This window comes from Thalassophryne amazonica, chromosome 3, assembly GCF_902500255.1.
Source record: "Thalassophryne amazonica chromosome 3, fThaAma1.1, whole genome shotgun sequence".
In the NCBI taxonomy this organism is placed as follows: Eukaryota; Metazoa; Chordata; class Actinopteri; order Batrachoidiformes; family Batrachoididae; genus Thalassophryne; species Thalassophryne amazonica.
This window is the reverse complement of record NC_047105.1, coordinates 40,758,667-40,783,376: the sequence shown is the minus strand read 5'-3', so window position 1 is coordinate 40,783,376 and position 24,710 is coordinate 40,758,667. Positions and strand designations below refer to the sequence as shown.

General features: G+C 36.9%; 1 protein-coding gene across 1 annotated transcript in view; it reads left to right on the top strand.

Annotated features, from left to right (window-relative positions):
* The window catches only part of wnt2ba (wingless-type MMTV integration site family, member 2Ba), a 48,529-nt gene extending 38,445 nt beyond the window's left edge, over positions 1–10,084 (top strand). The window contains exon 5 of the mRNA XM_034166086.1: positions 9,378–10,084. Within this exon, the coding sequence (XP_034021977.1) occupies positions 9,378–9,607 (230 nt within the window). The 3' untranslated portion in view covers positions 9,608–10,084. The remainder of the gene's footprint in view (positions 1–9,377) is intronic.
* The last annotated feature ends 14,626 nt before the right edge of the window (positions 10,085–24,710 follow it).

The following is a 24,710-nucleotide window of genomic DNA, read 5'->3' as shown; positions in this document are numbered from 1 at the left end:
GCAGCACACAAGGTAAATAATATACAAATAATGAATGTTTATGAGTTCAATGGTACGAATATTTCATGAGGTGAAAGCTCGAACATTGGTATGTTCCAGCTTTCACCGAATTAAATATTTGTTCCATTGAAAGAATGTAAAAACATTCATTATTTGCTTTATATAACTGCTAAAATAAATCCTTGTCATTTAATATTTTATTCATTTATAAACAACAGAAAAGGGAGTTACATTTTGGTGTTCCACTGTGATGTGTAGTCCAGTGATGCTGTGCACTGACTTCGGACTTCAATAAAAGATTATAGTTCCTCAGTCCAGCCAAAAATCACGTGTTTCATGTGAGCAGGTCTTCATGCATCCAGAGGGCTTACAGTGGAGTGGATTTTGGGTGTGTGTGTATGTTACAAGCAGCGTCAGTTAGCTCAATCAAATCATCGTGTCATTGTCCCTCATGCGTGTGCGCACACACACGCAACCGGCTCGGTCGACTGTGTACATCCTCAGTGCAGCGGGAAAAAAAATCATGTCAGCAACGAGTCCAGCTTTTCTTTCTTCCTGCTAACAGCCTCCAGACAGCACAGTGGATTTGTTTTGTGAGCGTGCACGAGCACCTGTGTGCACGTGCATGAGGACGTGTGCGATCACATGTGTGCGCGTGCATGTGTGTGTGTGCAGAGTGCAATGGTACCAAAAGTATGGAACCAAATTTGCACTCTAAATGGAACCAAGCTGCACCCTAAATACAATGCAACACAATAAACACTTTGCTTTTTTCCTCCCAAATACACACAGTCTTTTTCTGAGGATGGCACAAGATAAAAGCACAAATAAAACCTTCTTACGTGTAAATCTGGCAACTCTTCCAAATAAAAACACGATGTCTCCTTTCTTACTGCTCACTGTGCAGGCCAGGGGTCTTAGCCAGAGGGAAAGAGGACAGAAAAAAATGTTTATGTAATTTAATATTTCTGCATAACTAAAGTGGGATGTGAAGCAATATCTTTTTTAAAGTACCATCTAAACTCTAATTAGGTCTGTTTGGGGTCTGGCTTTATAGTTAGTTAGTGTTCAGAAAGTCATAAATATGAAAATGATTAAGGCTTTTGGGGTTAGTAATCTTATCAAACAAGCATGAGGTTGTGATTTGGGGTAAAGGCAAAGAAAAGGTGAAAAAGTGCAAAAGAAAATACTAATACATGTTAAGCAGTATAACTGAGTATTAGTACTAAAAAAAAAACTGGGTTACACACCAACGCTACACACTACAGTTTTTGCATTAATTTAAATAGAATTTAAGCAGTATTTAGCTCATCATTGTAATAATATCTTGATAATATCTTGAGATCTTGTCCAATGATACATATCATGTCAGGTTTTGAGAAATGATATAGAGCCCTAGAAGGGGATAATTTTAGAAATCTTAATGTAGAGAAGCTTGAATAATTTTCCCCCAAATTGCATAAGGAATTAAAATGTGTAAAACCCCATAGGTGTGTAGATTTTCTATATCCAGTGCATATGGTTTGAAATATATTTGCATCTATCATTGAGAACTATGAACCTTATAGTACTGTACGGAAATCTATAGGCAGTTCTCAAAAACTTGAGTGGCTGTGCAAGAATGAGACTAGTGAGGGAAGCCACCAAGATACCCAGACAACACAAAAGGAGTTATAGGGCTCCTGTGGTTTTGGCTGTAGAAAATGTGCACAGTCCAACTGGAACAGAGAATTTTCTTACACAGATGTTAAATTTTAGCTAGTTTGTCTAAAGACATGAAAGACTCAAGCCAATAGTTAACCCAATTCCTTGCATTAACTGTCCAAGTATGTATTTATGTGCTTGACTGTACTGTGCGACATACAACTGCAGAAACATTCTTTCATATAGATGTTCCACGTTTAAAATTATCCAAAATTGCATGTATTTCAAAGGCAAACAATTGTATAACGGATGCATGGCAGCATGAATATTAAATGTACACAATGAAAAAGTCTTAAGTACCCCAGAATTTGTGTTGAAATGTAGATTTTTTTAAATTAGTTTATCAGTGAAAGATCAAATTTGAACTATCCAAATGTTAATTAAAAAAATATATAACGCATTTCTAAAATAACCTCAACTGTATGAGCCTTGTGTTCTTTATAATTTGCAGTTGTTTAATTCATTAAAATCTTGTTGTCTACATACAGTTTGTACATATTCAATAAAGCCCCTCTATTAATCAGTCAATCAAAAACAATATTTACATTACAGCGTCTGTAGGAGACTTTGCATGTGTGTGTACATGAGTTTTGACAAAAGCAGAAGTTGTGCAAATCAAGAAATATTTGTAGATCACCCTCTGTGCATTTGCATGTATTAATGAGACAAATTTAACTCCATAGGAAGTTAGCTTTGAGTTAGCGGATGTTAGCGTGCACGTTAATGCTGCAAAATGTATTATCAGGTTACAAAAGAGGGTTTTCAGTTTTAGAAGTATTTATATTTCGCTGTCTTTTACATAATATATGACAAAGAGGATATATTTACACACAAACGAAGCAGAGTTTTGCAGCTAGCTACCAGCCTGTGGCATCACCACTCACCATGCAAACATCTGCAAAATAAGTTCAGAGGTGTTATTAGGTTCCAAAAACGGCATTTTTGGTTTTAGAAGTGTTTATTTCTCACTATAGCTTTTACATAATATATGAGAGACATGCATATAATGACAAAACACCTAGGGTTGCCAACTGTCTGAAAAATAAATAAGGGACACCTCACCGCCAGGGCCGACCGGCCGACTGACCATTGCCTTCACCCTTCCCAGCGTCTGTGTGAAATGATTTTTAACCATTTGACTGTTGACTTGACCCTGAATTTAGGTAGATGCATACATGCATTTGTTCTGATATGAACACGTGGAAAACAAATTATTATTTAGCAATTTATTTTTAGTGCAAAATAAATTTTCACTCACAATTTCAATATGAGCATTCTGTCTTCTTTAAAAATAAATCTCTGTAGTGCTATTGCTTAACTTAAAATTGTATAAATTAACAAAAAAAAAAAAATTTGCATCATCCAAAACAATGTAACAGTGCAAAACAATGTAACAGTGCACATTTACACATTTAGTGTAATAAAAAGTGCAAAAAATAAAGTCTGAAAAGTAAACAATACTGTTGTCGCGCACCTTTTCCACCCAGCCATTTTCCTTTTCTCATTCTCCCCTGTATTTTTGCATTCTTTTTTTTTTTTTTTTTTTTTTTTAGGAGTAGTAACGACGTTACAGACATTGCTGTCCGTAGGCATATCTGCAGTGCCAGTGTCGGTGTCTGTATAGATATCAGCCATGGTGCTTTGTTATTGCCGTCCAGCGACCGTCGTCGGCTCATGACGTCGGTATCTTCTTGCGAGCAGATGTCCCTCGACCAATGAGATAAGAGTGATTCTGTATTGTCAACTCGTGTCTGTCAGTTCACTGGTGAAAAGCAGGAGAGAGGCTGGGATCAAATTTACCGTAAGTTTCCATATAAAGTGCCAGTCAATTCCATTGACATTTTACAGACTTTTTGATTCTCACAGAAATATGGGACAAACTGCGTCCCGTTTCAGGTCAATACGGAACGCACACTTTTATTTCCAAATAAGGGACGATTCCGTTTTTCAAGGGACGGTTGGCAACCCTAAAAACACCCCAAGAGGTGATCCCTCTGCCATCCCCAACAAACTGGAGGTTCTGCTCATATTGCTCCCTAGACGAGTGGGTGTTTTGTTTTTATACCTCAGCCGTGACTGTATTTTTACGAAACTGATACATTAAACAAGATTAAGGATCCATTTTGTGTGGAACTATTGTCCTTCTGTCAACAAAGATGGCCGAAGGAAAGAAGTTCGGCAAAACCTGGATCCGCTACAATGGATACGAGGGCTCTGGATCCACTCGTAAACCTGAGGATCCACATCCGGCTGAGGTATAAAAACACAAAGCAAAGCGGTTTTGAAGAGACCAGCCACTGATGTCATGGTGCAGCTCTAATCTGATTGGCTGTCATCCCCCACCACTCAAAAACAAAGCAGAAGAGATTCAAACAGAATGTGACAATTTAACTAGAGGCAGGCGATACCAGGAAAAACCAAGTAAATACAGGCCCAGTGTCGCCGATATCGATACCGATACTTTTTCATATTTAAGCTTCACAGATACCAAAGGACCAAAAGACCTAGGATAGAATTTTGCCAAACATTGTACGTGACAACATAATACTTTATTATAACAATCAACATTTTTATTTAAAAAAAAAAATCACTCAACACAACTTAAAATCTCCTGAGGTAGAGGGCTGTCAAACCACAATACAAGGGTGCACTGCTCCATGTTGTGTGACACAGCACAGCCCTGCTCTTATGCTGCGTTCACACCGGGCGCAATGTGAGCGACTGCAGCCACAGGTTGCCCTGTAATCCCTATGTAAGGACGCATTTTGGCGCCAAACCGCGCAGCGCGATGCGAGTGAAGCGATTTTGAGCGTTTTGCACGTTTGTGGCGCGATATTGCGTCGCGTCATGTCGTGTTGCCCTCCTCCCCAAGTTGAAAAATCTGAACTTTTTCATTTTGTCGCGCTGCGATGACCAATCAGGGACTGAATATGTAGTGACAGGGAGATGTCTGGAGTTTGACTGAGGATGTGAACATGTCCTGTATCTGGTAGCAGCCTGTGAGCAGGACTTATGTGTCTTTTGTCCTTTATTTCACAATCATGACAGAGTTTTTGGAGTGAGCAGCAGCACCACAGCAGCGGGAGCGGAGTTTCTTTTTCTTTTCTTTTTTTTACGTGCTCGCGTGAGGGAATCGTCCATGGAGATTATTTTACTTATTAACTACACAGATGTATAATAAAGCAAATGGTGACTGGTTTCTAAAGACAATTATGACAGAGGTTTTTTGGGGAAAGAGCGAGGAGCAGCCTCACAGCAAGCCGCGGAGTTTCTTTCTTTCTTTTTTGTTTTATTTACGTGCGCGCGCAAGCGAATCGTCTGTGTGGAGAATATTTTATTAATTAACTACACAGATGTATAATAAAACAAATGGTGACTGGTTTCTAAACACAATTATGACAGTTTTTTGGGGGGAGGAGCAAGCTGCAGCAAGCAGCGGAGTTTCTTTTTTTTTGTTATTGTTTACATGTGCGCACGTGAACGGGACAGGAGGTCCTCAAACTGGGTCCCGCAGAGGCGGAAGGACTGGTCAAAGCGGCTGTCATCCAGATGCAGCTCCTGCAGCAAATAATGATACTCTCTGTATTGGGAGCTTTTCACATCAACTCGCTCTGTGTGATTAAGGTCGGTCATGATGACTTGACGCCGAGCGGAATGGAAGCTCCTCTTATTTGATGACGCACTGGGGCGAATTTTCGCAGCGAAAGTCCACCCAAGCAGAGCGACACATCGGACGAAGGAGGTGCGTCCGTCGCCACGCGACCCCCGCGAATTTGTAGCGTCTGATCACGCCCGGTGTGAACGCGGCATTACAGACAGAGAGTAGCCTTTGATGAATCTGCCTGCGCAGCAGTCAGTGCATGTGGGAGAGAAAAAAAGCTTGAGTATCGATCTTTTTACACGAGGATCGTTCAATATCAATACCAGCGTTGGTATCGATATTAGGATCCATCCGCCCACCTCTAATTTTAACCTCTTAAAATATGTCCAGGTTAGCCATCTTTGAACTTGTCCAAGGCCTGTGTCCCAAGAATGTTCCCTGTGAATTTGAAGACTGTGGCAGTAATAGAACTGGACTTATGCTGAACACAGACAGACAGACGGACGCCAGGTCTTCGCAATACCCAATGGCCATACAGTATGTTGGCCTCGGGTAAAAATCACATGTTACAGATTAAAGTAAAAACCTACAGAAATTACTTTGCAGGTTTGTAAAAGCACGGCGTTGTTCACACATTAGAATTCAGTTTTAAAGGTAAAGGTTAGTCACATGACCTGTGTTTAGTCTTTATTGCTCAGCTTGTGTTTAGTCTTAGATCCCAGCACTCTTTTTCAGAAATGATTGGATACTTAGAAGCTTTTCATTATTTGTTTCAAAGTGCATTTCATTTGAAATCAGGCTGAAGGTTTTTTTGCACTTTACTGTGCATAATTCGGTGGATTGATATGCAAAGATGGTTTAACTCTCATGTTTTGTCTTTGGGGGTCTTCAGAGTACACTATAGCTGGCAGATTTTGCAAGAAAAAGGACAGATGGTGTTTTTGAAGGTCAGCCTTAAAGTGAAGCTTGCCATCTTTATCACTTGTTGGTTCTGAGCAGTCTGTGGAGACGTCAGGGTGCTCCTTAAATCCTGATAAATTTGAAACTCACAGGCTGGACATATGACAATTTTGTCTGACTAAGAGGTGACAAAAGTTCATTAATATCATGGATACCCACAAACAACTGTCGGAAACCGTTATAGTCAGTACGGTGGCAAGGCATGACTAGTTGCTGCCATGCACAGAGTCTACAAGTTACTGCAGACATGCAGGTTCATACGTATTTGGACAGTGACAATTTAGGCAATTCTGCCTCTGTGCAACACCATAATGATGTTGAAGTGAAACAATCAAGATTTACTTGTAGTGTTGAATTTTAGATTTGATTCAAGGGCTTTAACGAAATTATCACATCAAGTATTTAGGAACTATGTCCTTTTTTTTATACATACCACAAAACTAATTGAACAAACTAAATATCAGGATTCTTTTTAATACAAGTCATCATTTTTACAGACAGTTTTCTTTAAGACAATCACAGTTCAGAGGAGTAGACAGTATGGAAAATCTGTTTGGAGTAGGTAGTTTTCAAAAAGTGAGTGACCGCACAACTAGTGAAGGAAGCCACCAAGACATTGTTTACAAATGAGCCCACATTCTCAAGCGTCAGAGTATGCAACACTGAGTAACTGGTGAATGTTGTGGTTTTTGGATCATACCACAGTAAATAAAGCAATTTCTAACAAAGTATAAATCTTGCAAATAATTTGACACCAAAATTCAAAACTCAGGCTGAGCGATTTCTGAACTGACAAAAGATCCACAAACCACAATGCACTATGCATCATTTGCCTTCCCAGCTGAATTAGTTGGGTGTGTGTGCAGAACGTGCATGCTTCCAAATCCTTAAAAAAAAAAAATTTCTCAAGACACCCCGCTCTGTTGATTTATTGTCACTTTGCTAACGGAGTTACTTTCACACGCGTATCTCTGTGTGTGGCTGCCTTCCTCAACAGAATAATGAATACTTGCAGATATCCTCATAAAACTGGACAGATATGAGTAATATGTTGGAATTTTTTTTTTTTTTTTAATTTTAAAGATGGAGGTCTTAGGTTAATGTTTCTTAACTCTTATGCCAAAGCACCGCGGGTGGTTGAAATTCCATCTGTAGACAGCTTGGAGTTTTTTTTAAACAATAAAGGCCAAGTCAAATCTCAAGTTTTTTTAATGATGCACATAATATATTCTGTACACAAACTGAAAACATTTTAGCTGATGAGTGATAATACACTGACATGACTGTGATGTGACTACTCCAAATTATTTGTCGCCCTCCTTCCATAGGACAAAACTGTGGTCAACATTCATATCACCTCAATATAAATAAATATTTCTATAGAACATTTCTTGGTCTTTATGAGTACTTATACATAATACATCATAAATTCATGAATTCTACATGTCAGTATTTGTTGAATTAGATGTACTACACGTGTTTCTATCAACAAAACTAGTCAAGTTACAATCAAGGTCAATTTGTCCCTCAAATGACCTTGACCTTTCAATGTGAAGATGACTCTTAATGGACAAAACATCATCAAAAATGAATTCCAGACATCAGAATTAGTGGAAATTGCTGTGGCACACATGTATATATTTTGAAAACATAAAATGTTAAATTATTGTAATTGCCCGTGGTGGCCATCTTGGATATGGCCGTAGCTTCATTCGTAGCACTGTGACAGACAAGACCTTTTCTGATTTTCATGTCTAGGGACTCACATTGACTCAATTTAATTGAACTCCCCCAGCTTCATGCCTGCTACTGTATCAGTATCTCCAAGTTGTCCTAAGCATACTTCAGTCTGGCTTGATGGAGTATTTTTTGCACAAGTGGACTTTTTATTAGTTTGCAACCTCACAGTCCATTCCTGTCCAGGGGTCTAGTGATTGTCTTCTTTGACACTACAATTCCTGGCTTGATTAAGTCATTCACTCATGTCTTGGCAGTTGTTCTGGGGTCTTTAGACACATCTCTCACTAGTTTTCTTCCCAGAGTCCTTGAAATCTTTTGCTTCCTACCCCTACCAGGCCTGTTCTGTCCTGTGTGGTTCTCTTTGAATTTCTTGATGATACTTCTCACTCCAGTTCTTGATACTTGGAAACTTTGCGATAACTTTATATGTCCTTCTCCTGCTTTGTGAGCATCAACAATTCTTATGCTCAAGACTAAACTGATTTCTGTTGATGCTTTCTCAAGTGACAGCTTAAACCCTTACTGGTGTGTTTTAATGCTGTGTGTAAATTGGAAGATAACCCTCAGTTTTGACTTGATCAGAATCAGAATCGAATTTATTGCCAAGTAAGTTCTCACTTACAAGGAATTTAATCTGGTGTCATTGGTGCATAAACAACAATAAAAGAAAATACTTCTGTAAGAAGTAATAGGTGCATAAACAACAGTAAAAAGAAAAGAAAAAAATACTTCTGTAAGAAGTAAAAGAGTCAAATAGACAAATGGGCAAAGCTAAGTTTACTGTCAAATAGATATAGTGGAATGGTGGAATGGGGCTGTGCAGTCATGCAGATGAACAGTACAGGGATGATCAGCCTGTACTTTGTGGGGGGGTAGATGGGGTTCTAGTTGCGGATAGAAAGAAGCTGTTTTTGGGTCGTGATATTTTAGTCCTGATGGACCTCAGCCGTCTTCCAGAGGGGAGGGTGACAAAAAGTTTGTGTCCTGGGTGAGAGGGATCGGCCACTATCTTCCTTGCTCAAGGAGGTGTACAGGTCCAGGGGGATAGCAGATTGCATTCGATCAATGATTTTACAAGCTTTGAGAATTACAAATTTAAAGCACATCACTGCACAACAGTGGTTTGTGCAACGGTCCCACAAAAAGGTCAGTTTTTAAGTTGGCTAATAAGTTTGTCCTAATCTGTATTTGTGACTGATTGGTATGAATGACATTGAAATGAATATAATGATGTCTTACACAGCCAGAACACCATTACAGACAAATGTATATTTACTGGTACATTTATATCGTGGTGTGTAGATCTTATTTTGTTTTGCATGTTTCCTTGAAGCACCACTGAAAAATGATTTTGTTCTTTTAACTTTTACAGGATCTTTGGGTACTGCAGGCAGAGTGTGCAACAAGTCATCAAGAGGCACAGATGGCTGTGAGGTCATGTGCTGTGGGCGGGGCTATGACACCATGCGTGTCAAACAGATCACCAAGTGCGAGTGCAAATTCAAGTGGTGCTGCGCTGTGGAGTGCAAAGACTGTGAGGACATGGTTGACGTTCACACCTGTAAGCCCCATAAGAGACCCGATTGGTTGGAACCAACCTAATGAAGAGACCCGACCAATCACAGATGCCTCAGACTCATTAAGTTATCAGCCAGTGACTACATTGTATTCTGAAATTTGTAATTTGTAACTTTAATACCTCCAGCTTTCATTGGACACTCCTGAAGCAGAGACTTTAACGGACGCCGCTAAACTGGAAAATGGTCTGTTATTGATTGTGCGCTGCTTTAGTCAGCTTTTCTAAAATATTGTTTTTACATATTTCAGCTTTGATTTAAAAAATGAATATGGACTCTGTTGCAAATGCAAATACTGAGGCAGATACTTGTGCCTTTCTGCAATTTGTACATTGTGTGAAAGTCAAACTGAAAACATCATCTGCAGAGACAGTGAAATAAAGTTAAAAATTCTGACAAATTGGTGAAAGTAGACAGTACAGTGTTTAATCTTCTGAATTCCTAGCAGTTTTTGTGTGTTTTCTTTCTTTCTTTGCACTCTGTCACATTTGTATGCAATTTGGACACATTTTTCATTCCACCAGCAAGTTGTGCACCTCTAAGGACATACCATCATTGCTATAAGTAGAGAAAACTCAATATTTTCCTTTGTGGTGTTCAACATAGTCACAATATCATAAATCAAGGAAAGCATAAGGTGAATTTCCTTGATAATTTACAGTATCTTACAAAAAAATTAAAAGCTCTTACAGTAGTGTTCAGAATAATAGTAGTGCTATGTGGCTAAAAAGATTAATCCAGGTTTTGAGTATATTTCTTGTTGTTACATGGGAAACAAGGTACCAGTAGATTCAGTAGATTCTCATATATCCAACAAGACCAAGTATTCATGATATGCACACTCTTAAGGCTAAGAAATTGGGCTATTAGTAAAAAAAAAGTAGAAAAGGGGGTGTTCACAATAATAGTAGTGTTGCATTCAGTCAGTGAGTTTGTCATTTTTGTGGAACAAACAGGTGTGAATCAGGTGTCCCCTATTTAAGGATGAAGCCAGCACCTGTTGAACATGCTTTTCTCTTTGAAAGCCTGAGGAAAATGGGACGTTTAAGACACTGTTCAGAAGAACAGCATAGTTTGATTAAAAAGTTGATTGGAGAGGGGAAAACATATACGCAGGTGCAAAAATTATAGGCTGTTCATCTACAATGATCTCCAATGCTTTAAAATGGACAAAAAAAAAAAACAAAAAAAAAAACAGAGACGTGTGGAAGAAAACGGAAAACAACCATCAAAATGGATAAAAGAATAACCAGAATGGCAAAGGCTCACCCATTGATCAGCTCCATGATGATCAAAGACAGTCTGGAGTTACCTGTAAGTGCTGTGACAGAAGACGCCTGTGTGAAGCTAATTTATTTGCAAGAATCCACCGCAAAGTCCCTCTGTTAAATAAAAGACGTGCAGAAGAGGTTACAATTTGCCAAAGAACACATCAAGTAGCCTAAAGAGAAATGGAGGAATATTTTGTGGACTGATGAGAGTAAAACTGTTCTTTTTTGGTCCAAGGGCCACAGACAGTTTGTGAGATGACCCCCAAACTCTGAATTCAAGCCACAGTTCACGGTGAAGACAGTGAAGCATGGTGGTGCAAGCATCATGATATGGGCATGTTTCTCCTACTATGGTGTTGGGCCTATATATCGCATACCAGGTATCATGGATCAGTTTGGATATGTCAAAATACTTGAAGAGGTCATGTTGCCTTATGCTGAAGAGGACATGCCCTTGAAATGGGTATTTCTACAAGACAATGACCCCAAGCACACTAGTGAACGAGCAAAATCTTGGATCCAAACCAACAAAATTAATGCCTCATGAAAAACTGTGGTTATACAACTAAATACTAGTTTAGTGATTCACAGGATTGCTAAAAAAGCAGTTTGAACATAATAGTTTTGAGTTTGTAGCATCAACAGCAGATGCTACTATTATTATGAACACCCCCTTTTCTATTTTTTTTTACTAATAGCCCAATTTCATAGCCTTAAGAGTGTGCATATCATGAATGCTTGGTCTTGTTGGATTTGTGAGAACCTACTGAATCTACTGGTACCTTGTTTCCCATGTAACAATAAGAAATATACTCAAAACCTGGATTAATCTTTTTAGTCACATAGCACTATTATTCTGAACACTACTGTATATGCACAGAGAGAGTGAGAGAAAGAGTCACACACACACACACACACACACACACACACACACACACACACACACACACACACACACACACACACACACACACACACACACACACACACACACACACACCGGCTACTTCATTAGGTATACTTTATTGTTAGCACAAATAGCTAATCAGCCAATCATATGGCAGCAAGTCAATGCATTTAGGCATCTAGACGTGGTGAAGATGACTTGCTGAAGTTCAAACCGAGCACCAGAATGGGGAAAAAGGGGATTTAAGTGACTTTGAATGTGGCAAGTTGTTAGTGCCAGACGGGCTGGTCTGAGTATTTCAGAAACTGCTGATCTACTGGGATTTTCAAGCACAACCATCTCTAGGGTTTACAGAGAATGATCCGAAAAAGAGAAGATGTCCAGTGAGTGACAGTTATGTGGACGAAAATGCCTGGTTAATGTCAGAGGAGAATGGGCAGACAGGTTGAATGGGCGACCGCGTGATGTCATCATGTCAATATGGACCAATATCTCTGAGGAATGTTTCCAACACTTTGTTGAATCTGTGCCATGAATAATTAAGGCAGTCCTGAAGGCAAAAGGGGGTCCAAACTGGTACTTGCAAGGTGTACCTAATAAAGTGCCAGTGAGTGTGCATATACACATACATAGTCAGTCAAAGGTTTGGACACAAAAATTTTCAACTGATCATGCAGCCCTCCAACAAACCCAACTTCAACATCATTGTATTTGAATGACCTTTTTTCAGTACTTTACCAGTGAAAAATGTTGTTCAGGGCATTGTCATAAAGGTATAGGGCCACTATCGTTTTTAAAATTTAAGGCATAAAAATTATTTTCTTTGACACAACTATAATTTTATTTTAAATAATCTTTAAATAGGGGTTTCATCATATGGTGTCACTAATATGTTCAAAATTAGAAGTGTCTAGAAAAAAATGTATTAAAAGTTCACCTGAAAGGTAAATTTTCTAAAGAACAGACGGCCTTGAGCTACTTACATATAGCAGTGGCGTTTGAGATCAACACAATCTATGACAGTGACGTCATAGATCAAGTGGTGACAGCCAATCAGAGTAGAGAGACACATCCAACATGGCAGAAAACGCTCCATAACTGCGGCGTTTCTGTGTAAATTTATCATGTTACTCATATTATGCAAAAACTAGCGACAAACACTTCTAAAATTAAAAATGCTCTTTTTGTAACCAGATAACACCTCTGAAGTAATTTACAAGACATCTCACAGACATCAGCGTGCATCACCTGAGGTCAGAGGTAACTTACTGTCTTCTCAAACACTCATACATGCGAAAATATTTGTTATGGAATTTACCCCAGATAAATGTTATCTTCATTAAAATGAGCTATAATTTTGAAACACGTTTCAAAAATAAACAAACATTATCATGCTTGGACTTCAGTAGAAACGACATTTTTGTCAGTTGACATTTGGGGGGGGGGGCTATACTTTTAAGAATCTTGTGACTTTGTGTGAGATCAGGTTTTATAAGATATGGGAAACTGTCAATTCCTTGCGGGTGTGCACAAACACAAGTATTTGGAGAGTGACCATTTTGGTAAAATTGTTCTATGCACCACTACAGTGTTGCTGAAATATTACAATAATGTGCAGACTGTTCATTTTCATTCAAGGAGTTTAACAAAAAATATTTGGCCATTTATTTACATTTACATGCCATTTTCTGAGCCCAGAATGGTGAAAAGGAACAGATAAGTATTGTCACACTCCACGTGCCTTCATGCAAACTGTAGCTGAAATTTCACCTTTCTTTTGTAAGAAAATACTTCTCTGTGCCACAAGACTACAAAGTTGGTGATGCAACAAACTACGTTTTAAGGTTGCAAGGCAGCTGTGAATTTAGCCTTGTTCCGACACACACACACACACACACACACACACACACACACACACACACACACACACACACACACACACACACACACACACACACACACACACACACACACACAGTTCCCTTCCAGAGTTCGTGGTCAAATCCAGGATTAAAGAAAAAAAAAAAGAAGCAGAGTCTGTCACAGTTTGTATCTTGTGTGCAACAACTTTTTGGTCCATGCTACAAAAACATGTAAAATACTGGCGGTTGCCAGTGGTATGCTTTCTTTGCAGTCAAATCCCTGGGTGGCAGAATTCCTGTGGCGTTAGCACAACCTTTTGGCCCGTGACCTTGACCTTAAGGTCAGGGTCATTCTTTAACTACGGGCACTATTGGCCTTGTAAATGTAATTTCCACCACACCATTGCCTTACAATATAAAGCGCCTTGGGGCAACTGTTTGTTGTGATTTGGCGCTATATACATGTGCTCTGATGTCACTGTTTATCTCCATAGAAACTACCCAAACAATCTTTCATACAAACTGTTTAGGGACATTACAGTGTTGTGGTGGAAATTACGGCAATAGTGTGGGACAACTACATTTTGTTTAAAAAAATCACAACAGTTGTATGACATTGAATACCCCAATTATGTTTTGATTATTTTACTGATATATTATTCAGAGATATTTTAAAACATTAGAAAAAATCTTTCTTTACCATTCATTTTTATCATTGAAGATCAAAAGTCTGGGTGTGGGACAAGCACAAAACGGCAATATTTGCATATAATGATGCTGAAAAAAGGTGAAAAAGTCATCATAGACTACTAGAACAAATTTCTTAACACACTTTCATTGTAAAGATAACTATAAAAGTGTGAAATTTCCCCTTTTTTCTGTTTTTCATACAATATGATCAAAGGACATAATAAGTGCCCGTAGTCTAAGAATCACCCGTCAACATCATCCATTCTCAAACTTTACAGAGGTCTTGACCTGATACACATTTCCTGTAAGTTTGGTGACCGTAGGGCTTGTCCATTCTAGAGCAATCGTGCTAATTTGAAAATCCAAAAAAAAATATATAAATAAATAAATTGGCCCATGACCTTGACCTCAAGATCTAAGCAATCTATTTTCTAACTTGACTGAGGTCTTGACCTGATCCACCTTTCCTGTCAGTTGTGTTAATTCATGTCCACACAGAGGTGTGAATTAATCCTGATGGGACCTCGCTGAAAAAAAACTGAAATGTCTGGGACATTTGACCACAATACTTTTCGAAATATTTCAAACAGATGTATTGATGCAATGTATTTATGAAAATATTTTCTTAATGTCACTCACAGATGTCCATCATACCACTGGTTGCCATACATGTTGTGTGCCAGTGGACTCTTCAGGAAAGTTCAATAAATGGGGAGATTCCACTGTTGATATAACAAATTATTTTCTTTCACCTCAAGCTGTAAAGAATGAATTAATATGTTCTATTCAGTATGTGAAGGTGAATTATTCCAGAACTGGACCATGACCATGCGCATGACTTCTGGAAGAGCACAAAATAGAAGTACTGCTCGAATTTCTGAACTCTTTGTGCATTTAAGAAAATCAAATCCTGGCGGTCAGTTTCGGGAATGTTAAAAATTCAGAGTTTGTCCTGGTTTTGAATATTGCATGGAACAGATACATATACAAAATCATTACATCTTTGACACCCACACTGAACGTTAGAAAGACACATGTAGGGCATAAGGAAAAAATACAAGTCCAACATATCAGCAAAGGGGAAAAAGCATATTAGCAAAAGAAAAATAAGCTTGTTAGCAAAGAAAAATGAGCATGTTAGCAAAGTAGAAATAAGCATATCAGCAAAGGAGCAAAGACATCCTACATAATCAGCAAAGGAGAAAAAGCATATTAGCAAAGGAAAATGAGCATGTTAGCAGAGTTAAAAAAAAAGCATATTAGCAAAGGAAAATGAGCATGTTAGCAGAGTTAAAAAAAAGCATATTAGCAAAGGAAAATGAGCATGTTAGCAGAGTTAAAAAAAAAAAAAGCATATTAGCAAAGGAAAATGAGCATGTTAGCAGAGTTAAAAAAAAAAAAGCATATTAGCAAAGGAAAATGAGCATGTTAGCAGAGTTAAAAAAAAAAGCATATTAGCAAAGGAAAATGAGCATGTTAGCAGAGTAAAAAAAAAAGCATATTAGCAAAGGAAAATGAGCATGTTAGCAGAGTTAAAAAAAAAAAAAGCATATTAGCAAAGGAAAATGAGCATGTTAGCAGAGTAAAAAAAAAGCATATTAGCAAAGGAAAATGAGCATGTTAGCAGAGTTAAAAAAAAAAGCATATTAGCAAAGGAAAATGAGCATGTTAGCAGAGTTAAAAAAAAGCATATTAGCAAAGGAAAATGAGCATGTTAGCAGAGTTAAAAAAAAAGCATATTAGCAAAGGAAAATGAGCATGTTAGCAAAGTAGAAATAAGCATATCAGCAAAGGAGCAAAGACATCCTACATAATCAGCAAAGGAGAAAAAGCATATTAGCAAAGGAAAATGAGCATGTTAGCAGAGTTAAAAAAAAAGCATATTAGCAAAGAAAAATAAGCTTGTTAGCAAAGAAAAATGAGCATGTTAGCAAAGTAGAAATAAGCATATCAGCAAAGGAGCAAAGACATCCTACATAATCAGCAAAGGAGAAAAAGCATATTAGCAAAGGAAAATGAGCATGTTAGCAGAGTTAAAAAAAAAGCATATTAGCAAAGGAAAATGAGCATGTTAGCAGAGTTAAAAAAAAAAAAGCATATTAGCAAAGGAAAATGAGCATGTTAGCAGAGTAAAAAAAAAAAAAAGCATATTAGCAAAGGAAAATGAGCATGTTAGCAGAGTTAAAAAAAAAGCATATTAGCAAAGGAAAATGAGCATGTTAGCAGAGTTAAAAAAAAAAGCATATTAGCAAAGGAAAATGAGCATGTTAGCAGAGTTAAAAAAAAGCATATTAGCAAAGGAAAATGAGCATGTTAGCAGAGTTAAAAAAAAAAGCATATTAGCAAAGGAAAATGAGCATGTTAGCAGAGTTAAAAAAAAAAGCATATTAGCAAAGGAAAATGAGCATGTTAGCAGAGTTAAAAAAAAAGAAGCATATTAGCAAAGGAAAATGAGCATGTTAGCAGAGTTAAAAAAAAAAGAAGCATATTAGCAAAGGAAAATGAGCATGTTAGCAGAGTAAAAAAAAAAGCATATTAGCAAAGGAAAATGAGCATGTTAGCAGAGTAAAAAAAAAAAGCATATTAGCAAAGGAAAATGAGCATGTTAGCAGAGTTAAAAAAAAAAGCATATTAGCAAAGGAAAATGAGCATGTTAGCAGAGTTAAAAAAAAAAGCATATTAGCAAAGGAAAATGAGCATGTTAGCAGAGTAAAAAAAAAGCATATTAGCAAAGGAAAATGAGCATGTTAGCAGAGTTAAAAAAAAAGCATATTAGCAAAGGAAAATGAGCATGTTAGCAGAGTAAAAAAAAAAAAGCATATTAGCAAAGGAAAATGAGCATGTTAGCAGAGTAAAAAAAAAAGCATATTAGCAAAGGAAAATGAGCATGTTAGCAGAGTAAAAAAAAAAAAAAAAAAGCATATTAGCAAAGGAAAATGAGCATGTTAGCAGAGTAAAAAAAAAAAAAGCATATTAGCAAAGGAAAATGAGCATGTTAGCAGAGTAAAAAAAAAAAGCATATTAGCAAAGGAAAATGAGCATGTTAGCAGAGTAAAAAAAAAAAAAGCATATTAGCAAAGGAAAATGAGCATGTTAGCAGAGTAAAAAAAAAAAAAAAAAAAAAAGCATATTAGCAAAGGAAAATGAGCATGTTAGCAGAGTAAAAAAAAAAAAAAGCATATTAGCAAAGGAAAATGAGCATGTTAGCAGAGTAAAAAAAAAGAAGCATATTAGCAAAGGAAAATGAGCATGTTAGCAGAGTAAAAAAAAAAAAAAGCATATTAGCAAAGGAAAATGAGCATGTTAGCAGAGTTAAAAAAAAAGCATATTAGCAAAGGAAAATGAGCATGTTAGCAGAGTAAAAAAAAAAAAAAAGCATATTAGCAAAGGAAAATGAGCATGTTAGCAGAGTAAAAAAAAAGCATATTAGCAAAGGAAAATGAGCATGTTAGCAGAGTTAAAAAAAAAAGCATATTAGCAAAGGAAAATGAGCATGTTAGCAGAGTTAAAAAAAAAGCATATTAGCAAAGGAAAATGAGCATGTTAGCAAAGTAGAAATAAGCATATCAGCAAAGGAGCAAAGACATCCTACATAATCAGCAAAGGAGAAAAAGCATATTAGCAAAGGAAAATGAGCATGTTAGCAGAGTTAAAAAAAAGCATATTAGCAAAGAAAAATAAGCTTGTTAGCAAAGAAAAATGAGCATGTTAGCAAAGTAGAAATAAGCATATCAGCAAAGGAGCAAAGACATCCTACATAATCAGCAAAGGAGAAAAAGCATATTAGCAAAGGAAAATGAGCATGTTAGCAGAGTTAAAAAAAAAGCATATTAGCAAAGGAAAATGAGCATGTTAGCAGAGTTAAAAAAAAAAGCATATTAGCAAAGGAAAATGAGCATGTTAGCAGAGTAAAAAAAAAAAAAAGCATATTAGCAAAGGAAAATGAGCATGTTAGCAGAGTTAAAAAAAAGCATATTAGCAAAGGAAAATGAGCATGTTAGCAGAGTAAAAAAAAAAAAGCATATTAGCAAAGGAAAATGAGCATGTTAGCAGAGTTAAAAAAAAGCATATTAGCAAAGGAAAATGAGCATGTTAGCAGAGTTAAAAAAAAAAAAAAGCATATTAGCAAAGGAAAATGAGCATGTTAGCAGAGTTAAAAAAAAGCATATTAGCAAAGGAAAATGAGCATGTTAGCAGAGTTAAAAAAAAAAGCATATTAGCAAAGGAAAATGAGCATGTTAGCAGAGTTAAAAAAAAAAGAAGCATATTAGCAAAGGAAAATGAGCATGTTAGCAGAGTAAAAAAAAAAGCATATTAGCAAAGGAAAATGAGCATGTTAGCAGAGTAAAAAAAAAAAGCATATTAGCAAAGGAAAATGAGCATGTTAGCAGAGTTAAAAAAAAGCATATTAGCAAAGGAAAATGAGCATGTTAGCAGAGTTAAAAAAAAAAGCATATTAGCAAAGGAAAATGAGCATGTTAGCAGAGTAAAAAAAAAAGCATATTAGCAAAGGAAAATGAGCATGTTAGCAGAGTTAAAAAAAAAGCATATTAGCAAAGGAAAATGAGCATGTTAGCAGAGTAAAAAAAAAAAAGCATATTAGCAAAGGAAAATGAGCATGTTAGCAGAGTAAAAAAAAAAGCATATTAGCAAAGGAAAATGAGCATGTTAGCAGAGTAAAAAAAAAAAAAAAAAAAGCATATTAGCAAAGGAAAATGAGCATGTTAGCAGAGTAAAAAAAAAAAAGCATATTAGCAAAGGAAAATGAGCATGTTAGCAGAGTAAAAAAAAAAAAAGCATATTAGCAAAGGAAAATGAGCATGTTAGCAGAGTAAAAAAAAAAAAGCATATTAGCAAAGGAAAATGAGCATGTTAGCAGAGTAAAAAAAAAAAAAAAAAAAAAGCATATTAGCAAAGGAAAATGAGCATGTTAGCAGAGTAAAAAAAAAAAAAGCATATTAGCAAAGGAAAATGAGCATGTTAGCAGAGTAAAAAAAAAGAAGCATATTAGCAAAGGAAAATGAGCATGTTAGCAGAGTAAAAAAAAAAAAAAAAAGCATATTAGCAAAGGAAAATGAGCATGTTAGCAGAGTTAAAAAAAAAGCATATTAGCAAAGGAAAATGAGCATGTTAGCAGAGTTAAAATAAGCATGCTAGCAGAGTTAAAATAAACATGTTAGCAAAGGAGAAATGAGCATATCAGCAAAAGAGAAAAGACATGTCCTATATCAGCAGAGAAAAAGCATGCCAGCAAAGTAAAAATAAGTATGTTAGCTGAGGAAAAATAAGCATGTTAGCAAAGGAAAAATAAGTATGTTAGCCGAGGAAAAATAAGCATGTTAGCAAAGGAAAAATACGTTTTTTAGCAAAGGAAAAATAAGCATGTTAGCAAAGGAAAAATAAGTTTCTTAGCCAAGGAAAAATAAGTATGTTAGCAGCTTAGAGAAAAGACATGTCCTACATAACAGCAAAGAAGAAAAGACATGTAGTATATGTTAGCAAAGAATTAAAGACTTAAATGTTGGCACATACTGCCATTACTCACTGTCAAACATGGCCAAACGAAGGAGTACCCCCAGGTACTAGCCTCGTCCCACTGGGCCTCATCTTTGCAGACCTCCAACAGTGAATTTAAGTGCAAAATTTCTGTTTGAATTATAGCTCCTATTTTGTCAGCCAAATGATGAGCTAGCACTATGGGGTTACCCCGAGTTAAATACCCTCTCTCCGAGAACTTGAATATTACTTTTAATTCACCTGTGTCTGGCTTCACCCATGATCTAGGGACGAGACAATCTCACGATCGAGGCCTGCATGCATATTCCATCGACGCATTGTGCGCAGTGTGCAGAGGATTCCCCACAAAGATCGCTTTTTTCATTGTCTCGCTGGGATATTTCTCATGGAATTCGTTGTAATGATGTAGGCAGGAAGTTCCTCTTTGACCTCGTTTTTATCCGGTTCAATTCTGCTGTTTCTTTCATGCACTTCGTTCGTGCTGAAAATTTTGGTCAACTTTACCAAGTGTAAAAAACCACGATCGCCTTTACAGCACTCATTCAAAGGTAAGTAGCCCTAAAATATAATATTTTGTCGACATAATGATGAAGTTTCATAAAAATCCGATATTGATAATGTGGTTTTTGAGAACGTGAAAATGACGTGCGTAATTAATCGATAGGAAAAAATATACAGATTTTTTTTTTTTTTACTAAAATTACCATAACTTCCTTATTTCTTAACCAATCTTGATAATCTTGGTTCAATTTCTTTGTTTTTTCATGCTCTATCAATTGCACCTGTAAAAAGAACAATTTATGGACTTTCTTTTTTTTTTTTTTATCTCCTCCTTACATGATGTCACGAACACTTCAGCGCCACTGTCCTCAGAACTTGAGCTTTGGCTACAATCCCATGATGTACCATGTGGCAGGATTCCTCAGACTCCACATGCTAAACCATTAACCTAGACACATGAAAAACATCATTTGTTGCCCACAATCCAGTCAGCAAAACCACAGACTAATATAACAATGACTTTCTGGCCCCCTAGTCTTCTACTTCTTCTTCTAGATTTAATGGGTGTGGCAAATCTGGTGGTACTCTACAGCCACCAATTGGGCTGAAGTTGAAACAGCAGAGCAATAAGACTGAAGTGCTTAAAGAGTAATACTACATCCCAACTCAGTGCAACAATCCCCCAGATAGTTTTCAGCAGCTTTGACAATGATTTTGTCTGTCTTACTCATAGTCTGAGGTGTACCATTTATAACTGCCAAAAGAAATAAAACAAATTTGCCTTCATTGAAAGCTTTCTCAAAACCTCGCCAAGCTAAAGAGTGCTCACCAGCCACACCTCACTTTGGCTCCTCCCTCATATTGGCCACATTTGTCAGTGCAGCATCCTCTGCGTCTTTGGTTGCACCTACAAACTGTTATCATATGACTATTATTATTATTGTTGTTGTTATTAATATGCATATGTCGTGGACATGAATGAGTGAATTATCAGCATCTTATCATGTCATTTAGGTCTTTCAGACTTTATTTTGAGTAAATGCTTCAGGGGAGCATTAGCATGGCTAAAACCTTTCAACTTTTCTGTGTAGGCTCTCAGTTGTCCAGGTGGTTTCCATAGTAGAGAAGCTTGAATCTTCGACTGGACCGGGTTGCTTGACGCAAGGACGTTTTGCTTCAAATCACAGAAGCTTCCTCAGCTAAAATTCTTGCTCTGGTAGTCTGACTTCTGTCTGACCCTTGTCGAGAAGAACGACAAGGGTCGCTGAGGAAGCTTCTGTGATTTGAAGCGAAACGTCCTCGCGTCAAGCAACCCGGTCCAGTCGAAGACTCAAGCTTCTACTACCTTTCAACTTTTTTAAGCATTTTTCTTTATTTGCCCCTCACATGCCTGGAAAAGCTCCTCACCATCTAACCATGTCCTTTAGGTCTGTCAGACTTTTTTCAGTAAAATTGTTCTTGGGAGCATGAGAATGACTAAAATCTTTAATCTTCTGGAGGGGCTCTGCCCCCCATACTCCCCACCTTTTAAAGCGTTTTTCTTTTTTTGCTTTTCAGCTGACGCCCCTAATTACAGCCCTCTTAACCCCCTGCATATTAAGCATTTTTTTTAAATGTAGCTGTAAATTAATGCTCAATGTTTTCAGCTAGTTGACAGTAGGGCTGTACAATATGGCCAAATTATCAAATCTCAATACTGTCATATAAATTGTCATGTAAATGTCAATTATATACATGTTGTCCATATTCTTGAGCCGCTTAGGTGGGTAGGGAGAGTTCCCATGGGATAAAAAAAGCTTTTCAACTGACCATCCCTGGTTCTCAAGACCAGGCACCTTAAGTGGCTCCTCTCTCTCTCTCTTTTTTAAAGAGATTTAGGTGTACCTTAGTAAACACTAGCAGAGTTCCACCTTAGATTTGGAATGTATAATAGAAGATATAACTTACTGAATTTTCATATCAGGGTGATTCTTAGACTACGGGCACTTATTATGTCCTTTGATCATATTGTATGAAAAACAGAAAAAAGGGGAAATTTCACACTTTTATAGTTATCTTTACAATGAAAGTGTGTTAAGAAATTTGTTCTAGTAGTCTATGATGACTTTTTCACCTTTTTTCAGCATCATTATATGCAAATATTGCCGTTTTGTGCTTGTCCCACACCCAGACTTTTGATCTTCAATGATAAAAATGAATGGTAAAGAAACGTTTTTTCTAATGTTTTAAAATATCTCTGAATAAAATATCAGTAAAATAATCAAAACATAATTGGGGTATTCAATGTCATACAACTGTTGATTTTTTAAACAAAATGTAGTTGTCCCACACTATTGCCGTAATTTCCACCACAACACTAATGTCCCTTTAAACAGTTTGTATGAAAGATTGTTTGGGTAGTTTCTATGGAGATAAACAGTGACATCAGAGCACATGTATATAGCGCCAAATCACAACAAACAGTTGCCCCAAGGTGCTTTATATTGTAAGGCAATGGTGTGGTGGAAATTACATTTACAAGGCCAATAGTGCCCGTAGTTAAAGAATCACCCATCAATATGATAAACAATATGACTATGATTTGACACAAAGTGCAGCAACAGTGAAAATTAAGCATTCTTAAACAAAATCGGAATAATACCACACTCATTTTGCACTCATCATAAGGTTAGGATACTGTGCCCTCCAAAAGTATTGAAACACCTGGAATTTTTAATTTGTTCATGCCATTTTAAATACAAGAAAAACAAAAATAAAGAATAAAAATTTGTAAAATTATCATCCTTAAACTCAAACTGAAAGCAAATCTCTAAAACCTGATAAAACCTGTAAATAATAATCAGTTTTATTGCCAGTTTTCTTTAGACAAATCAGGGGATGGAAACATGAACATTTCCAAGTCACTGAATATGTCTTGGACTTTATTTACATCAATTATGAACAGCTGGTCTGCTCTGTGTAAGCCTGATCCTGTCAGATCTCAGAAGCTAAGCAGAGCAGGATCTGGTTAGTACTTGGATGGGAGACCTCTTTGGAACACCAGCGGTAAAACTGTAGTTGCGTCAGGAAGGGCATCCGGCGTAAAACTTGTGCCAATTACCAATGCGGATCTGGTTGTATCTGCTGTGGTGACCCCGAACAAAACCGGGAGCAGCTGAATGAACAACAACAACATGAAGAAATACAAAAGTTTCTTTCATCAAAACATCAAATCTAGGCGTTCATCTCAAATGTACTTTCTGACACATTGTAGCTGAAGTTTCAGGTCTTCTTTTTAAAAAAATCCTCCTCTACACCACTTCATCAGGAAGCTGGATTTTATATTTTTAATTAATTTATATCAAGTTGTAGAGATTTGCTTTCAGTTTGAGTTAAGGAAGATAATTTTAGAAACAAAAACTGTATTTGAAATGGAATAAACATTAAAATGTTTGAAATATCAAGTGTTCCAATACTTTTGAGGGCAATTGAGAAACACTGAGCAGCATCTTACATCTCATATATAGTGCAGCAGATAAGAGAATATTTAGAGTGGAATCCTGCAAATAGTGATACAAACATCAAATTCGACACAAATAATCCATAGACATGAACTCTTTTGAAAAAACTGATTGGCCACTTGAATTTTCAATAGGCAGCCAGGTAGGGGTCAATTGAAGAATTACACAGGGGTCAAAATTAAAAGATGCTCCAATCATATGGAAAACTACACCACATTATTTGCCTGATCATAAAGATTCCAAAAAAAGGTATATTTTGTACAATCTGTGACTGAATGCTATGGAGTTATGAGGTAAAAGCAGCAATAATGGTGACAAAGGTCAGTTTGAGTTTGTACAGGGGTCAAAAGTTAAAGTTGCTCCATTAATTTTGCTCCAGCTGTATTTGTGCTGAATTTAACACGTGTATCACCATTTGAAGGATTGTTTCAGTTATCTGCTGCACTAATAAGCCAACAGAGCATGAACCAGCTGCTGTCTGTTAGCTTAAACATGTGTATATAAGGCAACCTGAATTAAAGGGGAAATGCTGCTTTAAACAACCTGGACCTCATTTCTGGCATAAAATACGATCATTTACTCACCAATATAAGTTTGGTGTGATTTGAAATCCATAGTTCAAATCTGAAGCAAAATTTTTCTTCTTCTAATGTGGATTAGAACTTTCTGTGGTACACAGCACAAACTACTGGACCGGAGGAACCTAGCAGTCAATGTGACTCACTGATTTGAAAATGCAGCTCTTTCAACCAGACGTGTGGTTCAGTGACATGTCAATCATGTGTCCAATCAGATTTCAGGGGAGTCCAGTGAAACCTCAGCCTCCGTTCTAGCTCCAGCCATGCCAGGAAGTGTTCAACATTGGACATTTCCTGTTTCA